The 21,602-nt window shown below is 30.7% G+C and overlaps 1 protein-coding gene across 1 annotated transcript; it reads right to left on the reverse strand.

Annotated features, from left to right (window-relative positions):
• Positions 1 to 770: 770 nt before the first annotated feature.
• Positions 771 to 5,729, reverse strand: LOC114763302 (patatin-like protein 5). Its single transcript, XM_028952926.1, has 8 exons — positions 5,589 to 5,729; positions 4,442 to 4,573; positions 4,247 to 4,299; positions 3,568 to 3,742; positions 3,095 to 3,235; positions 1,933 to 2,262; positions 1,207 to 1,405; positions 771 to 889 (listed from the first exon to the last, which is right to left on the reverse strand). Exons 1-8 carry the CDS (start codon positions 5,727 to 5,729, stop codon positions 771 to 773), a joined length of 1,290 nt encoding a protein of 429 aa, XP_028808759.1.
• Between the last annotated feature and the right edge of the window lie 15,873 nt (positions 5,730 to 21,602).

Genomic DNA, 21,602 nt, shown 5'->3' on the forward strand with positions numbered 1-21,602 from the left:
CAAAAAAAAAAAGAATAATTTCCGTGCTTTATCAAGAAAGTGCTCTTGACTTGTAAATGTGAAATGTGACTTATAACTATTAAATTCTTAGAGAATTATTAGTATTTTAAAAAGGGTTAAAGTGTAAATGTATTCATGAAGCATTTTGTCATGGCATTTAACACCATATATATATATAAACTTTTCTTTTCTTTTCTTTTCTTTTTTTTGCCAAGAACATGATAAATTTTTCTTAAATGTAAAAGTATAATGAAATTTTTAAATGGTGTAAAATGTGATCGACGTTAAGTCAACTAATATTGACTATTTAATAAACATTTAAATCAAGAAAATGGAGTCTCTTAATCGATCAATTAAACTGTAATTTTCCTAAGAAATCCGGTATGATTTTATGTAGTAGTTAATGTAATTGTGATATAAAGGCTTTAAATGCCATGTGTGAAACCTCGAGAGACAATATTGTCTTGGAAAAAAAGGGGGATATTGGTTATTGGATCATCCATTTCTTTACTTACAACGAGCTAAGTACCCGGAACAAATTATATGCATTGCATAATTATTCTAATATCCAATAAATTTGCAAAAATTTGATTTTTATTCAAGCCATATTGTCCAGCAATTAAATGAGATTGGCATTCACAGTTTCACACACACACACAGACACAAACAAACGAACAAAAACAAGTTTAAAAGTACAATGGAAGAAAAATCTCAAGAAGGTTTATTTCAGGCCAAAACAAAAAGGAAACAAACAAAGAGGATTATTATTATTATTGAAACACCACCAATGCCACCCCACTTTGAAAGCTTTGGCTCATCACTTCATTCCATTTCCACTCATTAGGTCCTTTCCTTCGCTTCTCTAATATCGTGGAGAGATTTAGCCACTCTACAAAACATAAACGACACGAACTTACAATTAATACATTATATGTTAAATTTGAACATGTGATATTATAATAGATCTTATATTAAAAACCATGGAGTGAAGTTATTATACATAGGATGAATAAAAATATCAAGAAGAATTACTATAAGGTTTCAAAAAAAAGATCTAATCAGCCAAAAGTTCAATAATAATTGAGGAGCATATAATGGCAAGTTTCAAGACAGAAAATAACAATAAGTTCTTGCTACTCATTTGTACTTTTTAATAATTAAATTATTTTCTTAGGACACCATAATAATTCTCCCAAAATATTATACGTGCAAGCAGGGATACATACTCTTTGAGGGCTTCTCGATATGAACGTTTATCGTCGGGGTCGTCTTCGAGCTTGAAGGTTTCTAAGTTCATCCTCTGAACTAGTCCATCTAATATGTCATTTGCCAACGTCTCCAGATTACTAATGTTTTCGTCGGTGGTGCAATCCATTTGAGCCGTATTTCCACTTAATTTGTCAGTCTGCATCACAGCTCAAATAAGTAACAGTAAAATACAATAATTTAATAGCAAAATTATACTTTTTGTAATTAAAGAGGCAAGTATTAACGTCACAGGCGAATCAAACTCGTAACTTTCCACTTTGAAGGAAGCTACCATAGCCATTCGCAATATATCAATATCATAGTAATATATCAATATCATAGTGTTACCAAGTCACTGGTAATTAATATAGCTAACTTCATATAGGGTACAATACATACGATCCACTGTGAATTTAATTACACTAACTATATGCTCCTCCAATCCTATTTATTTTTACTAAAACTAAGAAAATCTTTTAAACCTCATTAATTCTATCTTAAAATTTAGTAATTTTTTTGACTTTATGAAAAATTTAATATGGGAGACAAGAGGGAATGAGACTTATATTTCAGACTAAAGCATAATGATTAAATAGATATTATATTTAAAACCAAAGATACGTAATAATGAATATGAAAAGGTAAGTATCCTATATATATGTGCATTAATTAACAATGTACTACCTGAATTCTCGTATAAGTTTTTGAGCCAAGGGCTCGGAAAACAGAGGCAAGGTGATAATCAACCAAGTCCTGACTTCCATCAAGTGTTAATTCAGTGATAGGGCCAGTCGCCCAGGCGAGAATGCCCCATTTTTGAGCGGCTCTGGCATCATAATCTTTGTTTGGCTTCCGAAATCCAGTCCCTAATGATATCAAAAATATTTTTGTATACTCATTTGGCAACACCCTTGGTATGATTCTTGGTACCAATCTTCTATTTATCATCCCTATTGGTGGCCGCTCTACTGCTACCGGCCGATCCTGTGTGACCTCAATTATAGCAATCAAAGCCTGCAAATAGGTGACATGATTATTCATAATCAGACATCATAGGCCTCGGTCATTGTTTGAAACAGGAATTGAAGAAAAGTCGTTGTTTAAAAATTTTTGTGGACAAAGAGATTTAAATTTGAATACCGGTACTTTCTACTGATAAAAACATATCAGACCGACCCTTCTGCCCAATAAAATTTCTAGATAGGAATTTTTCATGGACTTGCACCGAAGTATGGCTAATCTAAATTTTAAAGGGGAGCCGCAAAGTTTGTTACAACTTACAAACGAAATTAAATTTGGATGTCTGAATTCAAGTTTGGGTTGGGAAGTAAAGTGTGACTGTCTCACCCTTTTGGATGCTTAATGATATTAGAGTCCAACTATGGTGGGGAATTGCATGTGTAAAGACATTCAAAACAGGTATTGAAAATATTTGTTTATTCGATTATTATAAGTGTAAGAGCTAGATAGCCAAAAAATTTTTAAAAAATTGAGTTAGTTATTTGTATAAAATGTGTGATAGATCAGTGATTTACCAAAAATACAACTTTTAATCATTTGCATTGAAAACTAATCATTGTATTAAAAAACTCTTAATATATGCATGCAATCAATTAAACTGGAAAACCAAAATAGATTGGTGTCTTATATTTAAAGTCAATTTGGAAACACTTAAAAAATTATGTTTATATTTTACAAGTCAAAACTCATCTCATCTATTTACTTTACACAATGCAAGATTACTTAAAATTAGTGGAACCAAACAAGCACTTAGAACTAAAATGAACCCTCTCTACTAGCTCTCACTTTTGGTAGCATTGGGATGGACACGAATGTAATTAATTACCGGATTATTTGCTATGACACCGCCATCAATCAAATGGAACTTTGGGTCATGTTCTGGAAAATAATGTGGGGGAAGATACGTTGGCGCAGCTGTAGTTCCAATGCATACGTCTGACAGATCCACATCGTCGATTTCCCTCAGCTACATCATCCAATTATTAAAAAAAATTAGAATGTACTATAGTCTGAAATAAAGTAACCCTTCTAAAAGAAATTTTTTAGTCCATAATATAAATTACTTATAGAGTTATCCCCAGTTATTAATGATAGCCACGTGATGTATATCAAGAAATTAAAGAACGGAAAGACAAGCCAGAGATAGAGATAAAATTGAAAAAAAGATTAATTGAAGACAGATTTAATGAGTACTACTCTTCCTTAATAATTTTGGCAAAACAGTTAAAAATAAGTTGCATTTCAAATCAAAGATGAGAGTTTATTATCTCTGGAACACTACCACGCACATATATATACCTTGCAGCTTGAGAAAATAGAAGGTCGGATTTGCTTCATGTCGAAGGTTGGAATTACAACGTTGGTCACTGTGTCACTCAGTCTTATTCCCTTCAACTTGGCTCTTACGATGTTATGTAAATTTTCACCATCGTACTTGGGTTTGTACAGATAAGCCTGGATTCTTTGTCGCCAGCTGCAACATATATATAAACATACAAGTATAGTTATATTACTCCATCAGCCTAAATAACGAAGACGACAAAAAAGAGTCTAAAAAAAATCTGCAAGGAGCACATTTTAATAAATAGATTTCTTTGAAATCAATTAAAAATTAGCGAGTGAACCAAATAAAAAAAAAAGAAGGTCAATGATAGAACAGAGCAACAGAAAAACTAGAGTATCTGAAGTCAGATACGACTTGTACTCAGATAAACAAAGGTGACTGCAGGTAAAAAGAAAAGGTGACAAGAGAGAAATGTGATTAGTAAATGAGGCTATAGGAAAAGAAGCTGACCAGACAAATAATGAAAGTTGACCCGAGAAATGCAATTTGTATAATATAACATATTTTGTCTAAAATTTTAATTTTTTTTTTCATCTGGCATCCCAAATTAATTATAAGGCACATAGACAAAAACTTGGTGAATAAAAAAAGGCATAATCTCGAAGCCTCGAACATTAATTAATATATTTTTGCCCATTGATATTCATTTGCGGAGTGATAGACAAATTGATGAGCCCAATGTAGATCTGGTAGATCACAAGGCATCTGGTTAAGTTAAGACTTAAAAGTGACTCCTTCAGAACAAAATTTTTCAAAGAGAAAAATTTATAATATAGTACCTTCCTGGGGGAAAAAAATATTTTTGGATTCCTCTTTGTAGAATTTAACAATCTGGTCAGTAGTAAGTTTCGGACGTTTGTTCTCATCTGGTGCTGCAAGCATGGCTGTGATGAGTCCACCAGTGCTGGTCCCGGCGATCACATCCAAATAGTCTGCGATTCTTGCGTTCTCATCGTATACCTGACCTCCATCACCAAGTTCAAACCCTACTCATCACTATTTTTTTAAGACCAAACACTAAAAACCCTAATGATTACTATTTTATATGAATAAAATTAAACTTAGGTCTATTTGTCAATATATATTTATAACCAATTCATTAATTAAATCTCACCATTTAAATTTTTGTCATAAATATAAGAAAAATAAATCTGCAGGTCCCTATAATTTTATCTGATCTTTAATGAGGTCCTTACATTTTTTTTTTAAAAAACAAGGTTTTATAGTTTTACTTGATTTTCAATCAGATACCTATAAAAAGAACAAAAATGTAGTTACCTAATTAAAAATCAGATGAAATTATAATAACCTGATAAAAAAAAGAAGAAAAAGAAAACTACAGGATCTTATAGATTCACCTGATTTTTAATCAGGTCCTATAGTTTTCTTTGTTTTTTTAAATCGAGTCCTTATAGTTTCACCTAATTTGTAATAATCAGGTCTCTAAATTTTTTATCTGGTCTTTGTAGTTTTACATGATTTTTAGTTAGGTTCCTGTAGTTTCAATTGATTAATAAAAAGTTCGGGCAAAAAAAAAAAGACTAATAAAAAGAAAAAAAACTACAGAAAAAACTATCTAAAAATCAAGTGAAACTATAAAACCCTGATAAAAAGGAGAGAAAAAAAAACAGAATGGGAGCTAATTAAAAATTAAATACGATACTAAAACTTTATGCTGGTTATTAATTTTCCTTGAATATAAATGATAAAATGAGAAAAAAGGGTCCAAATGTTGAGATTATTGCAATGAATACAATTAAATATTCATGAGTCATCTTCAAACGCTACATATGTTGACGTGATAGAAATATATTGAAAGTCAATTTGTACGATATCTAAGGATTAACTTCATCATCATGTAAGCAAAGAAAAAGAATTGACTTTACACTATAAGAAAACTATAAGAAATCCTATTACTTTATTCCTAATTAAATTTATGGAAGAATATACAAGTATTAATGAAATGAACCAAAACCTGAAGCTCCTTCTCAAGGCATTGTAGAATAATTGCTGGGATGATGCCCCTAACACCACCTCCATCAATACTGAGAATAGTAACAAAGTCCGATTGATCATGATGAAGAAATGGCTGTAAATGATGGGCTAGCTGAGCCATTTAAGGTATAAACGGAAGAGGAGGAGGAGGAAGAAGAAGAAGATATACACACAACTGATCTAATCGATGAAATTAAAGAGATCATTATAAAAGCTGATCAGCCGGGCATGTCTATTCAAGATTGAGAAAGGGTGTATTTATAGCTATACACCTCACTTGCATTTGCATTTCTTAATGATCAAATTGCTGAATATCCAGCTAGACATGGCATATTTTATATTGACCATAGACTTTGCCGACGTCTTGATAAACAAAGAAGACCAAGAGTAGAAATACCCAGACGGGAAAAAAACCAAATTATATCAATATAATGTGATTTTTTCTAAAATATCCCCATGTAATATTACAATAAATAACACCCAGAGGGAAAAGAAGAAGAAGATCACAGCAAGGTTGGTTGAGAGAGTATTGGCCTTGGAAAAACAAAACAAACAATCCAAGTTACTGAGAGAGTATATAGGTGCTTTTCACCAAGCTTTTCATAGTCAAAACATATGTTTGGTTCAATAATGTGATCTAAAGTTTTTAATTTTTTTTCCTTGCTTGCTATTTTTCCCTTATGTATAGTTAAATTAAATATCATTAGTAATTGTAGCCTTTGTCTTTTTATAAGGATGATTTTTTAAACATGTTGCTCCATTCGTTTCAAATGCAAGGCTTGTTTAAGTCCTAGATGTTTCAATATATAATGCACTTTATGGGGTTCTAAAAGCAATTGATGACTTTTTTTTTTAAAATCTAAAATGTTCCTAGAAGTATATTAAGGTTACTAACCTCCTACCTTAAAAAAAAAATTCATAATTGGTAGTATTGAATAAGAGTATAGTAGCGAGAGAAAAAAAAAATTAAACTCTTAATTTCCCAACTTTTCCAGTTATGTGTTTTCTGGTTAAAAATGTCTTATATTTGAAATGAATGGAGCATAATTTTTCACATCTTTGATTACCTGAGTCTCATTTAATGAATATTGTCCTAAAGAGGAGTAAACTAGAGCTACACATGATTAACGTAAGAATAAATGTTGTCCCAAAGATGACATAATAAAATTTAACAATGACATGATATAATTTCATTGATACACTACATTTTTTCAGATAATAAACACTACCTCCTTTTGCTAAACAAAAATCCCTCCTGTGCTACTTAATATATAGAAGATCTACTTAATTAATTGAGATAGATTAAGAAAATAAAATATAAAGTAGTATATATTAATTTATACATTCAGTAAATTAAGTTGTGAAAAAAATAATAAATATGAAAGACAAAATATGATTTTTTTTGTTTTGTATTTAGAGGGAGTTTGGAAACCCCTAGAAATACTTAAAAAATATGTTTTCATTTATGTCGAGACAAAACTTCTCTTATATACTTATTTTTAAGTTATTTTTGAAAAGCTAATACAAACAATCCGGTAGAACCAAATCTAACTTTCAGTTAGCTCCTATATTGTATTAGTGACAGAAAATTTCCGATGTGGACAGGCCCGTTAATATATCACCTTAAATAATTTCAATGTGCAAACTGTGAACACCTTGACAAATTCTGCTTCGAGATATAAAATGTGAGCACATGCCAGGTTTTCAGCGCACGAAACGGAGCCAAGTGTTCATATGAAATCCAAATAATAATATATTTGAGGCAGAATTTTCAATAGATTTGCGACAAATTTAACCTTTGCCACGGATTTGGTGCAGATCGGTCCATCATAAATTTTGTAGTAAAAAAGGTTTCTTTTACAATGGAATTTCCTTTTTAACAGAAAAATATATGTGATAAATTAATGTCCATTATAAATTTTCAATTTTTTATAGTGCCGTGAAGGGCATAAAAGATGCTGTCATATTCCGTTTGACCTCCTTAATTTTTTTTCTTTTTAAATTAGTTAAACATAAAATGCTTACTTGAAATTAAATTAATTGATTCAATGATTTCAACTACCTCGACATTTAAATTAATTTATTTATAATGATTTCAACTACCTCGCCATGCCAATAACAAAAAGAAAAATACTATTATTTCTTTCATCCGATTTTCAAAATTTTCAACTTCAAAAACTTGAATTTAATATTATCTTGATTAGAGACACGGTATTTACATGTTCTGTTGGCCCAACCCAAAAACAAAAAATGAATATGTATTGATCTATGCCATGTATCAAAAGGTGTTCTTGCCCGACCCGGCCCTTTTTTCGTTTTTAACTTTTTGTTAAAATTAATTGACTTTATGGAATTTTTTTTTTTATGTTTATGCAATTTAAATATGCACATACACCGACACAAACATGTTAATGTTAAATTTGAACTCGAGCCCTAAATCCACTGTGACAAGTGGCAACGTTGTTGGGATAGTCTGACGTTGACCTATAATAGTTTTTCTTGACTCATTCCACAAATGAGTAAGCTAATTTTATAACTGATATGGTGAATTTTTATGATTTCATTCTCTTGATTTTATAATTTTATTTTTAATAAATTATGCATATATATTAATTTTAAATTGATATGTTAGTTTAAAATATATTATGAAAATTAATGTAAAAAAATTGATTACTTATATTTTTGAAGAATGTTACTTTTAGTTCTATATGTTAACTTTTAAGGAATATATATTGATGAATTGATTTATAATTTTGATCTATAAATATAATTTGTATTTTTTTAAAAATAGATTTCTCTTTTTATGCCCTGTTCAGACCGAGATTGGATAATGGAGTGCCATGAACACCCTTAGCAGCCTTGGAGATTCTCCAAGTAATACTACATTTTAGTTTTCGATTAAAAATCCGATATTTCAAAAATTAATTTCTAATTATTTAAATTAAAATGATAACAAATAAATCAAATCAATTCCACGGGAGCACTTTTTAAAAAAGTAAATTGAAGTTAACTGCCCTTAATTTGTCGCTTTAGGGTTACTCTAAAAATTAATACAATATAGTGCAAAACTCGGGTCGTTTCACTTTGAGAAGCCAAAAATGAAATTAAATCCTAGTAAATAAATACAAGTAACCTAAACTATAAAAAGGATTTTTTATTTGATAATTGCTAAGTAAACACCGTGAATTAAATTGAAATTAAAATATTTTTTTGTTTTAATATAAAAATAATTAAAATGAATGAAGATTAAAGAAATAAAAATGAAACACACAAATAACAATACTAATAATCAATTCTCCAATTCAACAACACCGGCAATCCTCACTCCAAAAGATATGGGAGTTAAAACAATCAATTTAGAATTATAATTAAGCTTTTAATCTAACAACCGAGCCACCTCAAATTGTCACAAAATATTTTCATAAAATCCCAACTTACTAACTGCAACCAAAATAGTAAAATGGGATTAAGGATGCTAAAACCAATGCTTAGTTAGAACCCTTAAATCCAAAACAACGGAATTAAAGCTAACAAGAGACAATATGATCCAAGATTCCAAGCCACCTCAGAAAACCACAATATATTAACTCTAAAATCAATACAAATGTCATAATCACAACATTATAATTGAAATTAAAGTTATAAACAGCCCAATGTCAAATGCTAAACAATAATCCAGTCACAGTAATCTCCAAATATAATCAAATTAAACAATAAAAATTTTCTAATAATCAGAATAACTATCCTAAGACTTAGGAATTATTAAACAATTATTAGATAGGAAATTAAAGTAACTAAACTCCCCTTCGATGATCCAAGCTCGTACCATTGTTGTTGAATTAAAGAATCATAGAACTCTAGCCACGCATAATTTCAGAATCTACTTCAATCAGCTCCCTCATACCGTCGGCCATAGCACCGTTAAGCTCTGTTCTGCTCGCTGGCCGCCCTCTGGTTCGCTGCTCACTGTTGATTCTAGACGGAAGAAAAGAAGAAGATGATGAGTGTTGCCGTCGAGCTCTACACCTCACTCAGCTCCCTCGCCTCTCTCTCGCATGCGCGTCTCTATCTCCCTGTTCACGCCGCTCTCCTCTGTTTTTTTTCTTTTTTTCCGCCGCCCAACTCCCGTGTTCGTCTTGTGGGTCTTGTGGAGATGAAGAAGAATTATACTCCCTCCGTTCATTATTATAAGAGACGAATAACCGAATTACGTTGATAAAAACAACACTTAAAATTAGTTAAGAATAATCAATGTGTAAAAAGTATAATCTTTTTTCTAAAAATGCCCTCATTAATAAGGAGAGAGAGCATGAGAGAGAACAATTAAATTATTAAAAGAAAAAGAAGTGGGAAGGAGAGAGAGTGTGAGTTGGAGACAATAAATATGGGTAAAATAGAAAATCAACACAAAAAAGTAGAGACAACTTTTAAGTGTCTCTTATATATAGGAACATGTCATAAGCATCAAATGTCTCTTATAATAAGGAACGGAGGGAGTAGTATATTAGGTTGGGAGAGGGCAAATCGTTGCGTTTTGCTCTCCCCTTTTGTTATTGTTATATTTTTTTTCCTTTTTTTTTATTTTTTTTCCTTTTCTTTTTTTTTAATTTTTAATTCTTCCAAAAACCTGCAAACAAAATTCAAAAATAAGGTAGCATTAATTGTCCTAAAAAAACCAATTACTCACAATTAAACCAAAATATGACAATTTTGTCCCTATAAAATAATAATTCAAAATAAAATAAATTAAATCAATTAAGGAAAAAAGGACCAATTAAGCTGACAAAACTCATATAAAAGATACAAAAATATATAAAAATAATTGAGTTTTTCATAAATTAATGGACAAGTTTTTTTTACCATGTTTTTAGAGTTCAATGATTTTGAAGAAATTAAATAAAGTTAAATGATTAAATTACGGTTTAGAATTAAAAGACCAATAATATATTTTTACCTGTTTTAGCTTTTTTATTTATAATTTTAAAATGATAAATTAATTTTTTCGAAAATTTTACGGTTGAAAATTTATTTTATTTTAGATTCCACACCTATTATAATAATAAAATAGAATCAATTTCAAACCATTCAAATTTGATCTTCTTTCTCATCTCTCAATTTGAGATCAGCATCCTATCCTCATCATCTTGAAGAGTATGGAATGTACTCCTATACATAACAGGTTTCGGACAATCTGAAAAGTGCAACACTTCTTCAGAAAAATAAAATTGTGTGACAAAAATCAAGCTAACAATATTGGTCCCATTGGCAGTCTAAAAAGTGCATTTGTGCTCTACATTTTTCAGATATTTTTCATCTTCATAACTAGAGGGAAATAGCAGAATAACAGAAGGTTGTTTCCACCCTTATTAATATTATATCTAACAAGTATCTAAGTTTTTTCGGAATTTAAAAAAAAGCTTAATTGAAAAATAAATTCATGAGACAAATCTTGGAAAATACTAAAACATCTAAATTGTTGTTGTTGTTATTACTCCCTTTGGTTCCTCGTATAAGAAATAGTTAGGGGATGAGATTTAGTTTTAAATATAAAACTTTAATTTATTTTTTCTCTCACATTTATCATATTTTTTTAAAATTAATTTACCTAATGTGATAGATAATCTAATGTTTCATAAGGGTGTTTTAGAGAAATCACATCATATTTTTTATAATTAACTTATTTATCTAACTTCATTAATCTATCTAAATTAATTAAGTAGTTTTTATATCAGGAAGCAAAAATAGTATTTGAAAAGCTATGCTATGAAGTTTTATAACATTTATAATCTTATAAGTAGTTATGATTTTAGAAATTTTTAAACATAAAAGCCATCAATTAGTGATTATCTTTAGTCCTTAATATAAGATCTAGTTAAACTACAAATTAGATTTTATATCAAGGATTGAAGCTGGTACTGCATTTTGAGAAGCTCCTGTATTAAGAGTCTAGAGATATGGAACAGGCCTGCAAAACATATAAGCAACACGAGTTCAATCATTGCAAACACACATATATATAGCATTATATAATTATTAAAAGATTAATTTTATTGTTAGTTTTTCCCGTTTGATCTAATTTTGATTATGGTTCTTATAGTTTTAAATTGTTGGTTTTGATTCTTATAGTTTTATTTTGATTTGGTATGAGTTTAAATACTGGGACCAAAGTCCAAAAACAAAACTCATTAAGTATAGGAATCATTCATTGAAATCAGACAAAAATTATGAAACCATGGGACCAAACCAAAACCAATTATTTGTAATTATAGGAATAAAAATAAAATTCCATCAAACCAATTATTTGTAATTATAGGAAAAGATTAACAATGGCATTAACCCATTATTAAATGTATACTTTTCTGAAAAGTTTAAATTAAATGAAACCTGGTCAAGATTATCCATATTTTCTACCGTCTACAACTTTGTAAAGATTGTGACTTCTTTAAACTTTTATGGGGATGGACATTGATTTTGACTTCTCAAAACGTGTCCTGAAAAATTTTGTCAATCAAAGAGTTATCTATACATTTAGCATATCATTTAATATATCAATATACAGCTCATGTTTGGCTACCTATAAGAGAAATAGTACATTCGTAAAACCCAATTTTTTTGGGGAAAAAAATCAATTTTGAAAACCAGACTTTCTACTTGGGAAATTTGAGGTTTGAGAAAATCAGTTTAACAACAAAAACAATCAAATAATTAATATATCATCATATTAATAAATTATATATTGTTCATAATTTATAAATAATCTCTCTCTCTCTCTCTCTCTCTCTCTCTCTCTCTCTCTCTCTCTCACACACACACAGAGTGCTTGATTCTGACGAGTGAGGTTTTTGGATACGATAAGGAGAACCTCTCGTTATCTGAGGATGAGCAGCTAATGAACTTCGATCAATAACTCCAAATCGTCCAACAGAAAGTTCTGTTGGGAGTGAGGCAGAGGAAGTTGCTCAGTGCTCACATTCCGCTACTTCACACTCACTTCCAAAGCTCCCATACTCTTACTATATCCAGGGAGATTGTTTATTATTCCAGGAAAAATTACAACAACGAAGGATCGAGTTAGAATAATGAATGATATTCATTAAAAAAGATCATAAAAATTATAATTATTATAATAATAATCATCTTTGGCTGCTTTAATTTCGTAGTCTGCTTGAGGCTGATGAAACTGACTTCAATTGAGAGAAACGAGAGAGAACTAAACAAATTAAAAGACCCTTCAATGGCTAATTTGAATTGATGTTCATTTGTCAGTAACTCCTAACTACCAGAGATATGATAAGAGGGAACTTGCAAGATTTGGCTAGGACAACTTAGTACTTTTAAATAGCCTATTATTGGTTAATTATTCTTATCACGGGTTAATTATTCTTTTCATTTGTTAAGTGAAAGTTGTTATTCGCCTAACAATTTAGTCATTCCCTATGTCTTAAAGTTTGATAGTTATCTTATATACTACCTCTGATCCTTAATACTACCTCTAGTCCTAATTATAAGAGCTTATTTATAGTCTACATATGAGGTCTGATAATTAGGACTGGAGGATATAAGAGTTAGATAATTAATTTGAAAAAATTAAAAAAATTAGTTAAGTTAGTTATTTATAGCAAATGTATGTTGATTTCTTTAAATTAACCTTATTCAATCATATTTATTACAACTATACGTGGGTGAAAATACCTTATAATCAAGAGGGATGCTTTTGAGAGCACATTATAAATTTAGAAAAGAAAGTGAATTGAGGTCTTATAATTAAGACCTCTAGGCTCTAACTAGTTTTTATATTTAAGACTGGAGGTAGTATTATCTTGCAATAATTGATTATTAGAAGACTAATTCCTTAATTAAAAACAATAAACTTCGACTCAAATTAACCATATAATTTTGAGAACCAAAAACTATGTAGATATAGGAGAATCGACTTGATAGTTAAAGGACATCACCCTATCCTTTGTAAGCAATCTTCTCTTAATATATAGCCAACCATAAAATAAAAGAATCCTTTGGTTAGTTATATTCACTTTTTCCTTACAAAAAGCGCTTGTACAAATTCAGTTCCTTGGCCTTGTAGCCATTGATACTCATGTATATATGCCGTTGGCGCTTGTCCTCTACAAGTAATTCCTTCTGATTCTAAATATAAAAACTAGTTAAAAAGTTCACTTTAATTCAGAATATAAGACGTCAATTTTCAAACTACTCATATTGATTGCATATTTTAAGAAGTTTTCACTAAGAGATAATTCTAACATAAATAACTAAACATGATATTTTGGGAAAAACCAATGCATGTTTTTGAAAAATAACTAACATAACTAATTTCTCAAATACGTTAGCTTTTCCTCTAATACCAACTCATAGCATTATAATTTAATTTAAAGGAAAGATTCAAACCTGGTGGCCTGTCAAACACAACATGAAAACAATTTTTCTAACATGACTTCATTTTTTTATGCAAACCTAACATGGCTTTATTCTTTGAAACCCTCTCACTCAATCAACTTGGCGTTAAGGTTGGTAATGCGAGTTGAATCTGTGACCTCAACCTATGAGCTTGGGTTCGCATTTTGTCAACATGCCAGCACACAAGTTTTTTCAACTTTTTTTTTTAAAGGTTTCTGAGTTTTATTCCTCATCTTTCCTATTATAAGAATAGAAAAACAAATCCTACACAAAAATTTCACGCACCCAGGTGAATCAAGAGAATCATTCCACAAAGTTGAAAAAAAGGTAAATATAATGAGAGTGTAGGAAATGAAGAGAGGAAAAGCGAAATAATTTGATATTCGCTAGGAGAAATAATGAACGACTTGTGGCTGTGACACCAATTGGAAAGAAAGGAGAAAGGAAAATGAAGAGAGGAAAAGTGAAATAATTTGATACTTACAGAGAGAAATAATGAAGAACTTGTGGCTGTGCCACCAACTGGAAAGAAGTGATGAAAAAGAAAGGCTAGGGAGCAGAAAATACAGTACACTAAAACAAAAATGGTAAATCTAAAAAGATTCTTTTAAAAATAAACAGCAGGTTGGCACTTGGAGGGCTCGAGCTAACATTGTCAGCTTAGTAAGGTACCCGACCGCATGACCTACGGGTTTGAATGGGTCAACTCGCAACTTATAGATCGGCCCGCATTACCAACTCTAGCCGTGTTGGTTGCACAAGAAATTGCTTAATAGAATTGCTTGGCCCATGTCTCTAGCTAGCAATGGTCCCATTCTTTAGTGCGAAAAAGCTTCAAAATGCCTGTGTACTTCTCCCTTCAAGTGGATGTTTTTCATCTCTATAGATTGGTTCACGTGTAGACAAAACTCTCCAATATAATTCAGGGCCAAGTTGGGGAACTCATTGTGCGGTCAACACTGGATATGAAAATTTTGAATTGGGTTGTAAAAAGTATTCAGCTAAAAGAAAAAAAACAGAGAGAATTTGGTTGTAAAAAGTAAATATAATTGATTTATCACTCAGGGTTCTTCGAGATGCACCTGAGAATAGAAAGTAATTATTATTTCAGGATGACCCACCACTTCAATAATTTCAAGCTGTCTAACGTATGGCTTCAGATCTTTTGACCAATAGAAGTCGTACAATTATTCCAGTTATTGCATCCAATGAAATTCTTCATATTAGACATGCGAAGAGTTTAAAATGAAGAAAAGTTAGATTTTACTTGAAACAATGGATGCAAGGCAACGAACCCGAAAATTGTCTCAGATTTTGGTAACAAATAGTTGTTTCTTTACTGCTTTCCTTTTTATTACACCACGTACTGATCAGAAATTGCACTATATAGTGTAATAAAACATAACATACATCGGGATTCTTCGTTATAATTGTATTAATATATACGGCACAAACCATAATGCTCAAATGCAAAACGATCAAACAAAAAATATGTGGAAACATAAGAGCTCATTAAAATGACTTCGATCATTTCAAAGGTATAGAATTTTACTTTAAAAAGATAAAATGTAATTATAAGAAGTTACTAATAAAAATGGAGTGACTATTATATATATTTCATAGTAAGGGAGTTTTTACATAGATATGATAATTATAAAAATTTCAATTAACTTAAACAATATATCTTTTTAACTTGCGTGTTAATTATATTTTATTAAAAAAATGGAGGGAGTATCATATGTATATATATATCTATAGATATATATCGAGGGGGAGAGAGAAAGTTCTTTTCACGTGCTAAGAGAATCCAGGTAAAGAGAAAAAGAGAGAAAAGTTTTGGTCAATCCCTCACAGCTGTTTCTTTTTTCGCTACACCTGAACTCCTATACGCCACTTCAAGTAATTAACATGGAACTTGTGGCATTTTTATTGATATATTTGGTTTGTTTTCCTTCATGGCAATAAATTAACTAATTTTGAAAAATGAAAATTTTTCAATGGCCGCATCTTTAACTAATTGTTTTAGTCCTTTCTTAAAGATCGTCCTCACCTTTGCATGCACAACATAATTAAAATAAACTATGAAACCATCAACTATGTTTCTCATAAGCGGCCGTTTCGTAGATTAACACTAGATAAAACAGAGAGCTTATAAAATTGATTTATAAGCATAATTTATTATTTAAAAATAGGGCGTTTGGATAAATTTTTAGGAAAGTATTGAAAAGCAGTTAATGATAGTTTATGAGATAAACATATAATTTTTGTTAGATTATTGATTAAATAATTCAATAATTGTTTTAAACAAGTCAAATTCTGACAAAGTATTATCTAGGGAGAATTGCAAATAAGTTTTAAGAGAGTAACGTAATTACTATAAAGTTTCAATGACAATTAAGCGGTTGGTGATAATAAGATTCATAGTAGGAAATGACAATTCTTTATTTGCGATTAAGACTTTTTGGTAGTTATTTCTTTTAGATGAGACTTTATTCTAATTTTTCCTATTATCTATCCTATACATTAATGTACGAAAAATCCGAATGATTGTACTATCTCCTCCGATTCTTAATTAATTATCTGTAATAAACAGATATTCTCATCTCTACAATGTTTTTATTGATCATGTGTATTTGAATCACTCCTTAATAGTAACTCTTCAACGTGTGAAATCTCTATAGAAATTAATTGAGGGCAAAATGAATAAATCTTGAAGATAGATTGAAGATAAAGTGGATCATAGTTTTATACTATTTTTGGTATATAATACAAGACCTAGTTAATTAATTTGAGGATATTAAAGAAGTTCAGTAAATTACTTCAAAATATTATATTTATAATTTTTTCCAAACTAATTTATCTAGCTTGTAAACTAATATGTATAATATAATGATACACATGAGTATTTCAAAGAGATCATGCATCATATGCTATAACTAAGTTTTTTTTTAAAGCTTTCTCAAATTTTCAAATTAATCAACTGAGTCTTATGTTAAGGACCAGAGATAGTATTTAAGACTAAGTTGAATCTTCAATCAAATCTTATATTAAGAGTCGGAGCTAGTATATATTAAAAGCATGGGAGTAATTGGTACCATGTATTATTGTTGTAGATTATTGATTGTATCATTTTTTATTTTCCTATATATATATATATCCTAAATTTCGTTTTTTTAAAAAAACAATATATCCTGTTAATGTGGGAAATATGCTATTAATATTTTTTTTGGTAAGCACATGTTATTTCATTTAAAGAAATAAGTAGTCATATCTTACTTAAGGCAATTGATACAGAGCAACAATCCGCAAAAAATGGTTTCAGATTTTCGCGAGAAATAGTAGTTTGTTACTTTCTTCCTTTTGTTTTGGTGAGATCCTCTTTTTCTTTTTATTACACTGAGAAGTTGCACTATATATATAGCACAGCCATTATATTATAAACTTAAATTTCATGCGTTTTGGCTAAGTATCAAATTCTTGATCACGTGAAAAAATTATTGACTGGCCCTGGGAATCATACTGAAACTTCAATTTCATTTAATGGTTTGCGGGGAAAATTATTCCCTCCGATCCTAAAATACAGAAGCTAATTGTAGGGTAGCTTTGAATGTAAGACTTTACTACGCTTTGTTTTTCACATTTATAACTTTTTTCCTTCTGGCACTTCTAGTATTTCACACATTAAATGAGGTAATTTTCGATACATATGATTAAAAGATATTTTTAAAAAATATTGACTTTTTTTACAAATAATTAGCTTAATTGATTTAATTAATATTTATTTGTAAATTAATTATTTAGCTTGAATGAGTAGTAAACAAGAAGCATTAAATTGACGCTCATTTGTACTTTCAATTCCACATGTGCTTGCCAGTGGCCCCATGGTCCCACACTAGACGCCTCATTCTGCAACTCGTCCAACTGAAATGGAAGAATTACAACGAGGTCCCAAGTAAGGAAAACAATTGAAAAACAAGTTTCAGAGGTTGTCATTCTCACTATAAGATTTGTCATTATAAGCTGTTGAGGTTATTATTAGGACCTTTTGGTAATTATTTCTCTTCTGTAGAACATAATTGTAATTGCCCCAATTGAAACTGTCTTCTTTTTTTGGCCCTACAAGCTTAGTGAGTGCGAATGTATTTTAGAATTGTTCAGTTCAATTTATTAGGAGAGAATTACAATGAGGTCTCAAAAAAGAAAGATAATTATTAAAAAATCCCAATAATAACTTAAGTAACTTATAATGAAAGTTCTAGAGCAGAAAATGACAATTTCTGACACTTGTTTTGTAATTATTTTCCTTCTTTGGGACCTCATTACAATTTTCACATTTGCTAATTTTAAAAAAAAAAATTTTTGCAGTGTTCATATTTTTTTTGATTGCTTTGATTCTTTTTTTAAAAATTTCTGGGAAGTCTAAACTTTTTTGAAAAATAAATATAAAATATTAAAATGTTAAAAAATATCTTCATCAAATTTTATTTCATAATATTTGAAGCTTGAAAGTAAGTTTAAAAATATATAATAAATACTAGAGGAATAATCGAACTTATTTTAGCTTATATTAGGTTAAATATCCAAGGCCTTACTTCCAATGAAGTTATAACTTTTAGTGAATCAAGAAGAATTTTGTTACTTTAGAAGTTTGATTTCCCCTTCCTTCTCAACACCAACTAATAACGTCCTTTCATTACCTATGTTCAACCAAGTCACCCCCTTATATTCGGATTAATCAAGAATAGGAATCCATTCTAACTGTCTACGTATATTTATACTACCTCCAATCCTTAATATAAGAGCTAGTTTAACTTTTAATTTGATCCTAAATATAAGACCCCAATATACTTTATCTCTCATATTTATCTTTTTTCCCCCCTCAAGATAGTCTTGGTAGTAGTTGTATATGTTAAATATTTCATCAAATAATACTTTTAATTGGTACACGTGATTAATAAGGGTATTTTAGAAAAAACAACACTTATTTATTATAAATAACTAACTTAACTAATTTTTTTAATCTACTCAAATTAATAAACTAGTTTTTATATTAAGTACTAGAAGTCGTATTTACCAAAGTCACTTGTCACCAAGGGAATAATGAAGTTAATACTTGCTTTTTAATTTATGTTATATTTAGTCAAAGTCATAATATTCTATGAAAGGGTTAAGGTGCATCCAGCACCCCAAACTATTTTTCCAGGTGCACTCAGTGTCCTAAAGTAATTTTTGGTGCATCCAGTGTTCTAAACTAATTAAAACGGTGCATCCATATCTCGGGCTAACAAAAAAGTTAAGTTTGACCATTAGTTGACCCAAAAATTTGACGTGGCGGACACGTAGGCATCTAATGTGTGTTATTTTGACGAGTTAAGGTAAGTCCAGCACCCTAAACTATTTTTTCAGGTGTGCCCAGTGTCCTGAAGTAATTTTTGGTGCATCCAGTGTCTCAAACTAATTAAAACGGTGTATCCATATCCCAGGCTAATAGAAAAGTCTCGTAAGACGGTTACCTTGCTGATTTAGCTGAAGGCTGACCAAAAAATCCTACATGGCGGACACGCAAGTGTCTGATGTGTATTATTTTGACTAAAGCTCTTGAGACGAGCTCAGTGGCGGTGGGTGTTTTCTCGGAAGGCGATGACAATGTCGATTGAGTGCCCAAGGGGAAGTTTACTGTGTTCTACGAGGAGGAAAGCAAATGTGAGTCGGATGAGGAGTCGATAGAGATGAAGATGGAAGTGTGCTGTGACAACGGTTGTGGTTTCAAATCGAAGTGGTGGAAGAAATGGGATAAAATGTTAAAGACGAGGATGTGATCGAATGGGTGGTACATGTACCAGGATTTAAGAGGGTGGATCGGTGGTATTTCTTTTTTTTTTTAAGTTTAAAAACTTGCAAAAGATAAATGTTAGAAGAGGAGGAAATAAATTGAATTTTCAGTCAAAATAATATACATCAGATGCCTGCGTGTCTGTCATGTAGGATTTTTCAGTCAACATTCAGCTGAATCAACAAGGTAACAGTCAAACAAGACTTTTCTATTAGCCTGGGATGTGGATGCACCGTTTTAATTAGTTTGGGACATTGGATGCACCAAAAATTACTTTATGACATTGGGCGCACCTGGGAAAATAGTTCAAGGTGCTGGGCACATCTTAACTCGTCAAAATAATACACATCAAATGCCTACGTGTCCGCCACGTCAGATTTTTCGGTCAACTAACGGTCAAACTTAACTTTTCTGTTAGCCTGGGATATGGATGCACCATTTTAATTAGTTTGGGACATTGGATGCACCGTTTTAGCTAGTTTGGGACACTGGATGCACTGAAAATTACTTTAGGACACTCGATGCACCGAAAATTACTTTAGGACACTGGATGCACCTGGGAAAATAGTTCGGGGTGCTGGGCGTACCTTAACCCTTCTATGAAATTATAATATTCCTCTGGTCCTTAATATATGACCTAATTATTGAGTTGATTTTGGTCCTAAATATAAGACATATTACTCATATTTATCAATTTTTTTTAAAATTATCCATATGGATACTTCATCAACCATAATCAAATAGAAGAGGGAAAGAGGATATTAAGAAAAATTATTATAGTAATTTGGGAAAAACATGTCATATTTCTTATAATTAACTAACTTACCTAACTTTCTTAATCTAATTAAATTAATTAATAGGTCTTATATTAAGGATCCGATGAGTATTAATTAATATTTTATCTTATGTGATGTAGTGTGATCCTGAGTTAAAAACGCATCGGTAGATGCTCTTACAGTCTCCAATACATTGTTTTTCCTTTTAATTTAAAGAGGTAGCGTGAAGTTATAAGCTGTATCAAACGTATAGCCTCTAACATGTCGATGAGTTTTTCATACTATGAAACCGCAAGGTCATCAATTTCTCCAATACATTTTTACAAAGAGTGAGACTGGCAAAAACTTTATAATTATAACCAGAATAGAAGAAATAAGAGCATAATTATAAGTATATATGGTTGTAGGGAATACTGAAACTTGTGAGAGTTGATTTCACAAAAAGCAATGACTATATCCGGCAGTATGACATCTAAAATAGGATCGCATCATGTGACAGAATAGTGTAAATGTAGAAATGGGAGTGACAATTTACACAGTACAATATAGTGTGCGGTAATGGAACCCTGTAATTTTTTTCTCTTTTATTTGTCCAAATTATGTGAGAACTTTACTTAGCTAGCGCTGTAGATTGTAGAAGAATGTAAATTCTCACCCTTTCAGCTTATATATAAGACTCCCAATATATACACACATATATAAGAATCATTCACTTCATCAAACTATCTCACATTCTCATCCCAAAACCATGACGATCATCATGAAACATCCACCTAACTTACTGTCACTCACTTCCTCCGCGGCCACAACCTTCACCATCAAATCTTACACCATAAGTACCCTTGTCCGACCACAACAAATGAAACCCCACAACTTGTCCTTGTCCCATGAAGCAGCAGGCTCATCGTCCGACATCAGCAAGCTGTCGTTGTCATCATCGTTGTCGTCGTTGACACGGTTCAACCTTGGA

The sequence above is a fragment of the Neltuma alba genome, unplaced genomic scaffold, assembly GCF_004799145.2.
Source record: "Neltuma alba isolate B1F8T4 unplaced genomic scaffold, ASM479914v2 tig00011274_pilon, whole genome shotgun sequence".
Lineage (NCBI taxonomy): Eukaryota > Viridiplantae > Streptophyta > Magnoliopsida > Fabales > Fabaceae > Neltuma > Neltuma alba.

Excerpts from the sequence above, each read along its gene's own strand:
- LOC114763302 (XM_028952926.1), bottom strand. The coding sequence starts at position 5,729 with ATGGCTCAGCTAGCCCATCATTTACAGCCATTTCTTCATCATGATCAA. Across the intron at positions 3,743-4,246 it reads CCGCAAATGAATATCAATGG|CTGGCGACAAAGAATCCAGG; the intron begins GCAAAAATATAT and ends TATATGTTGCAG. Across the intron at positions 890-1,206 it reads GTATGTATCCCTGCTTGCAC|AGTGGCTAAATCTCTCCACG; the intron begins GTATAATATTTT and ends TATGTTTTGTAG.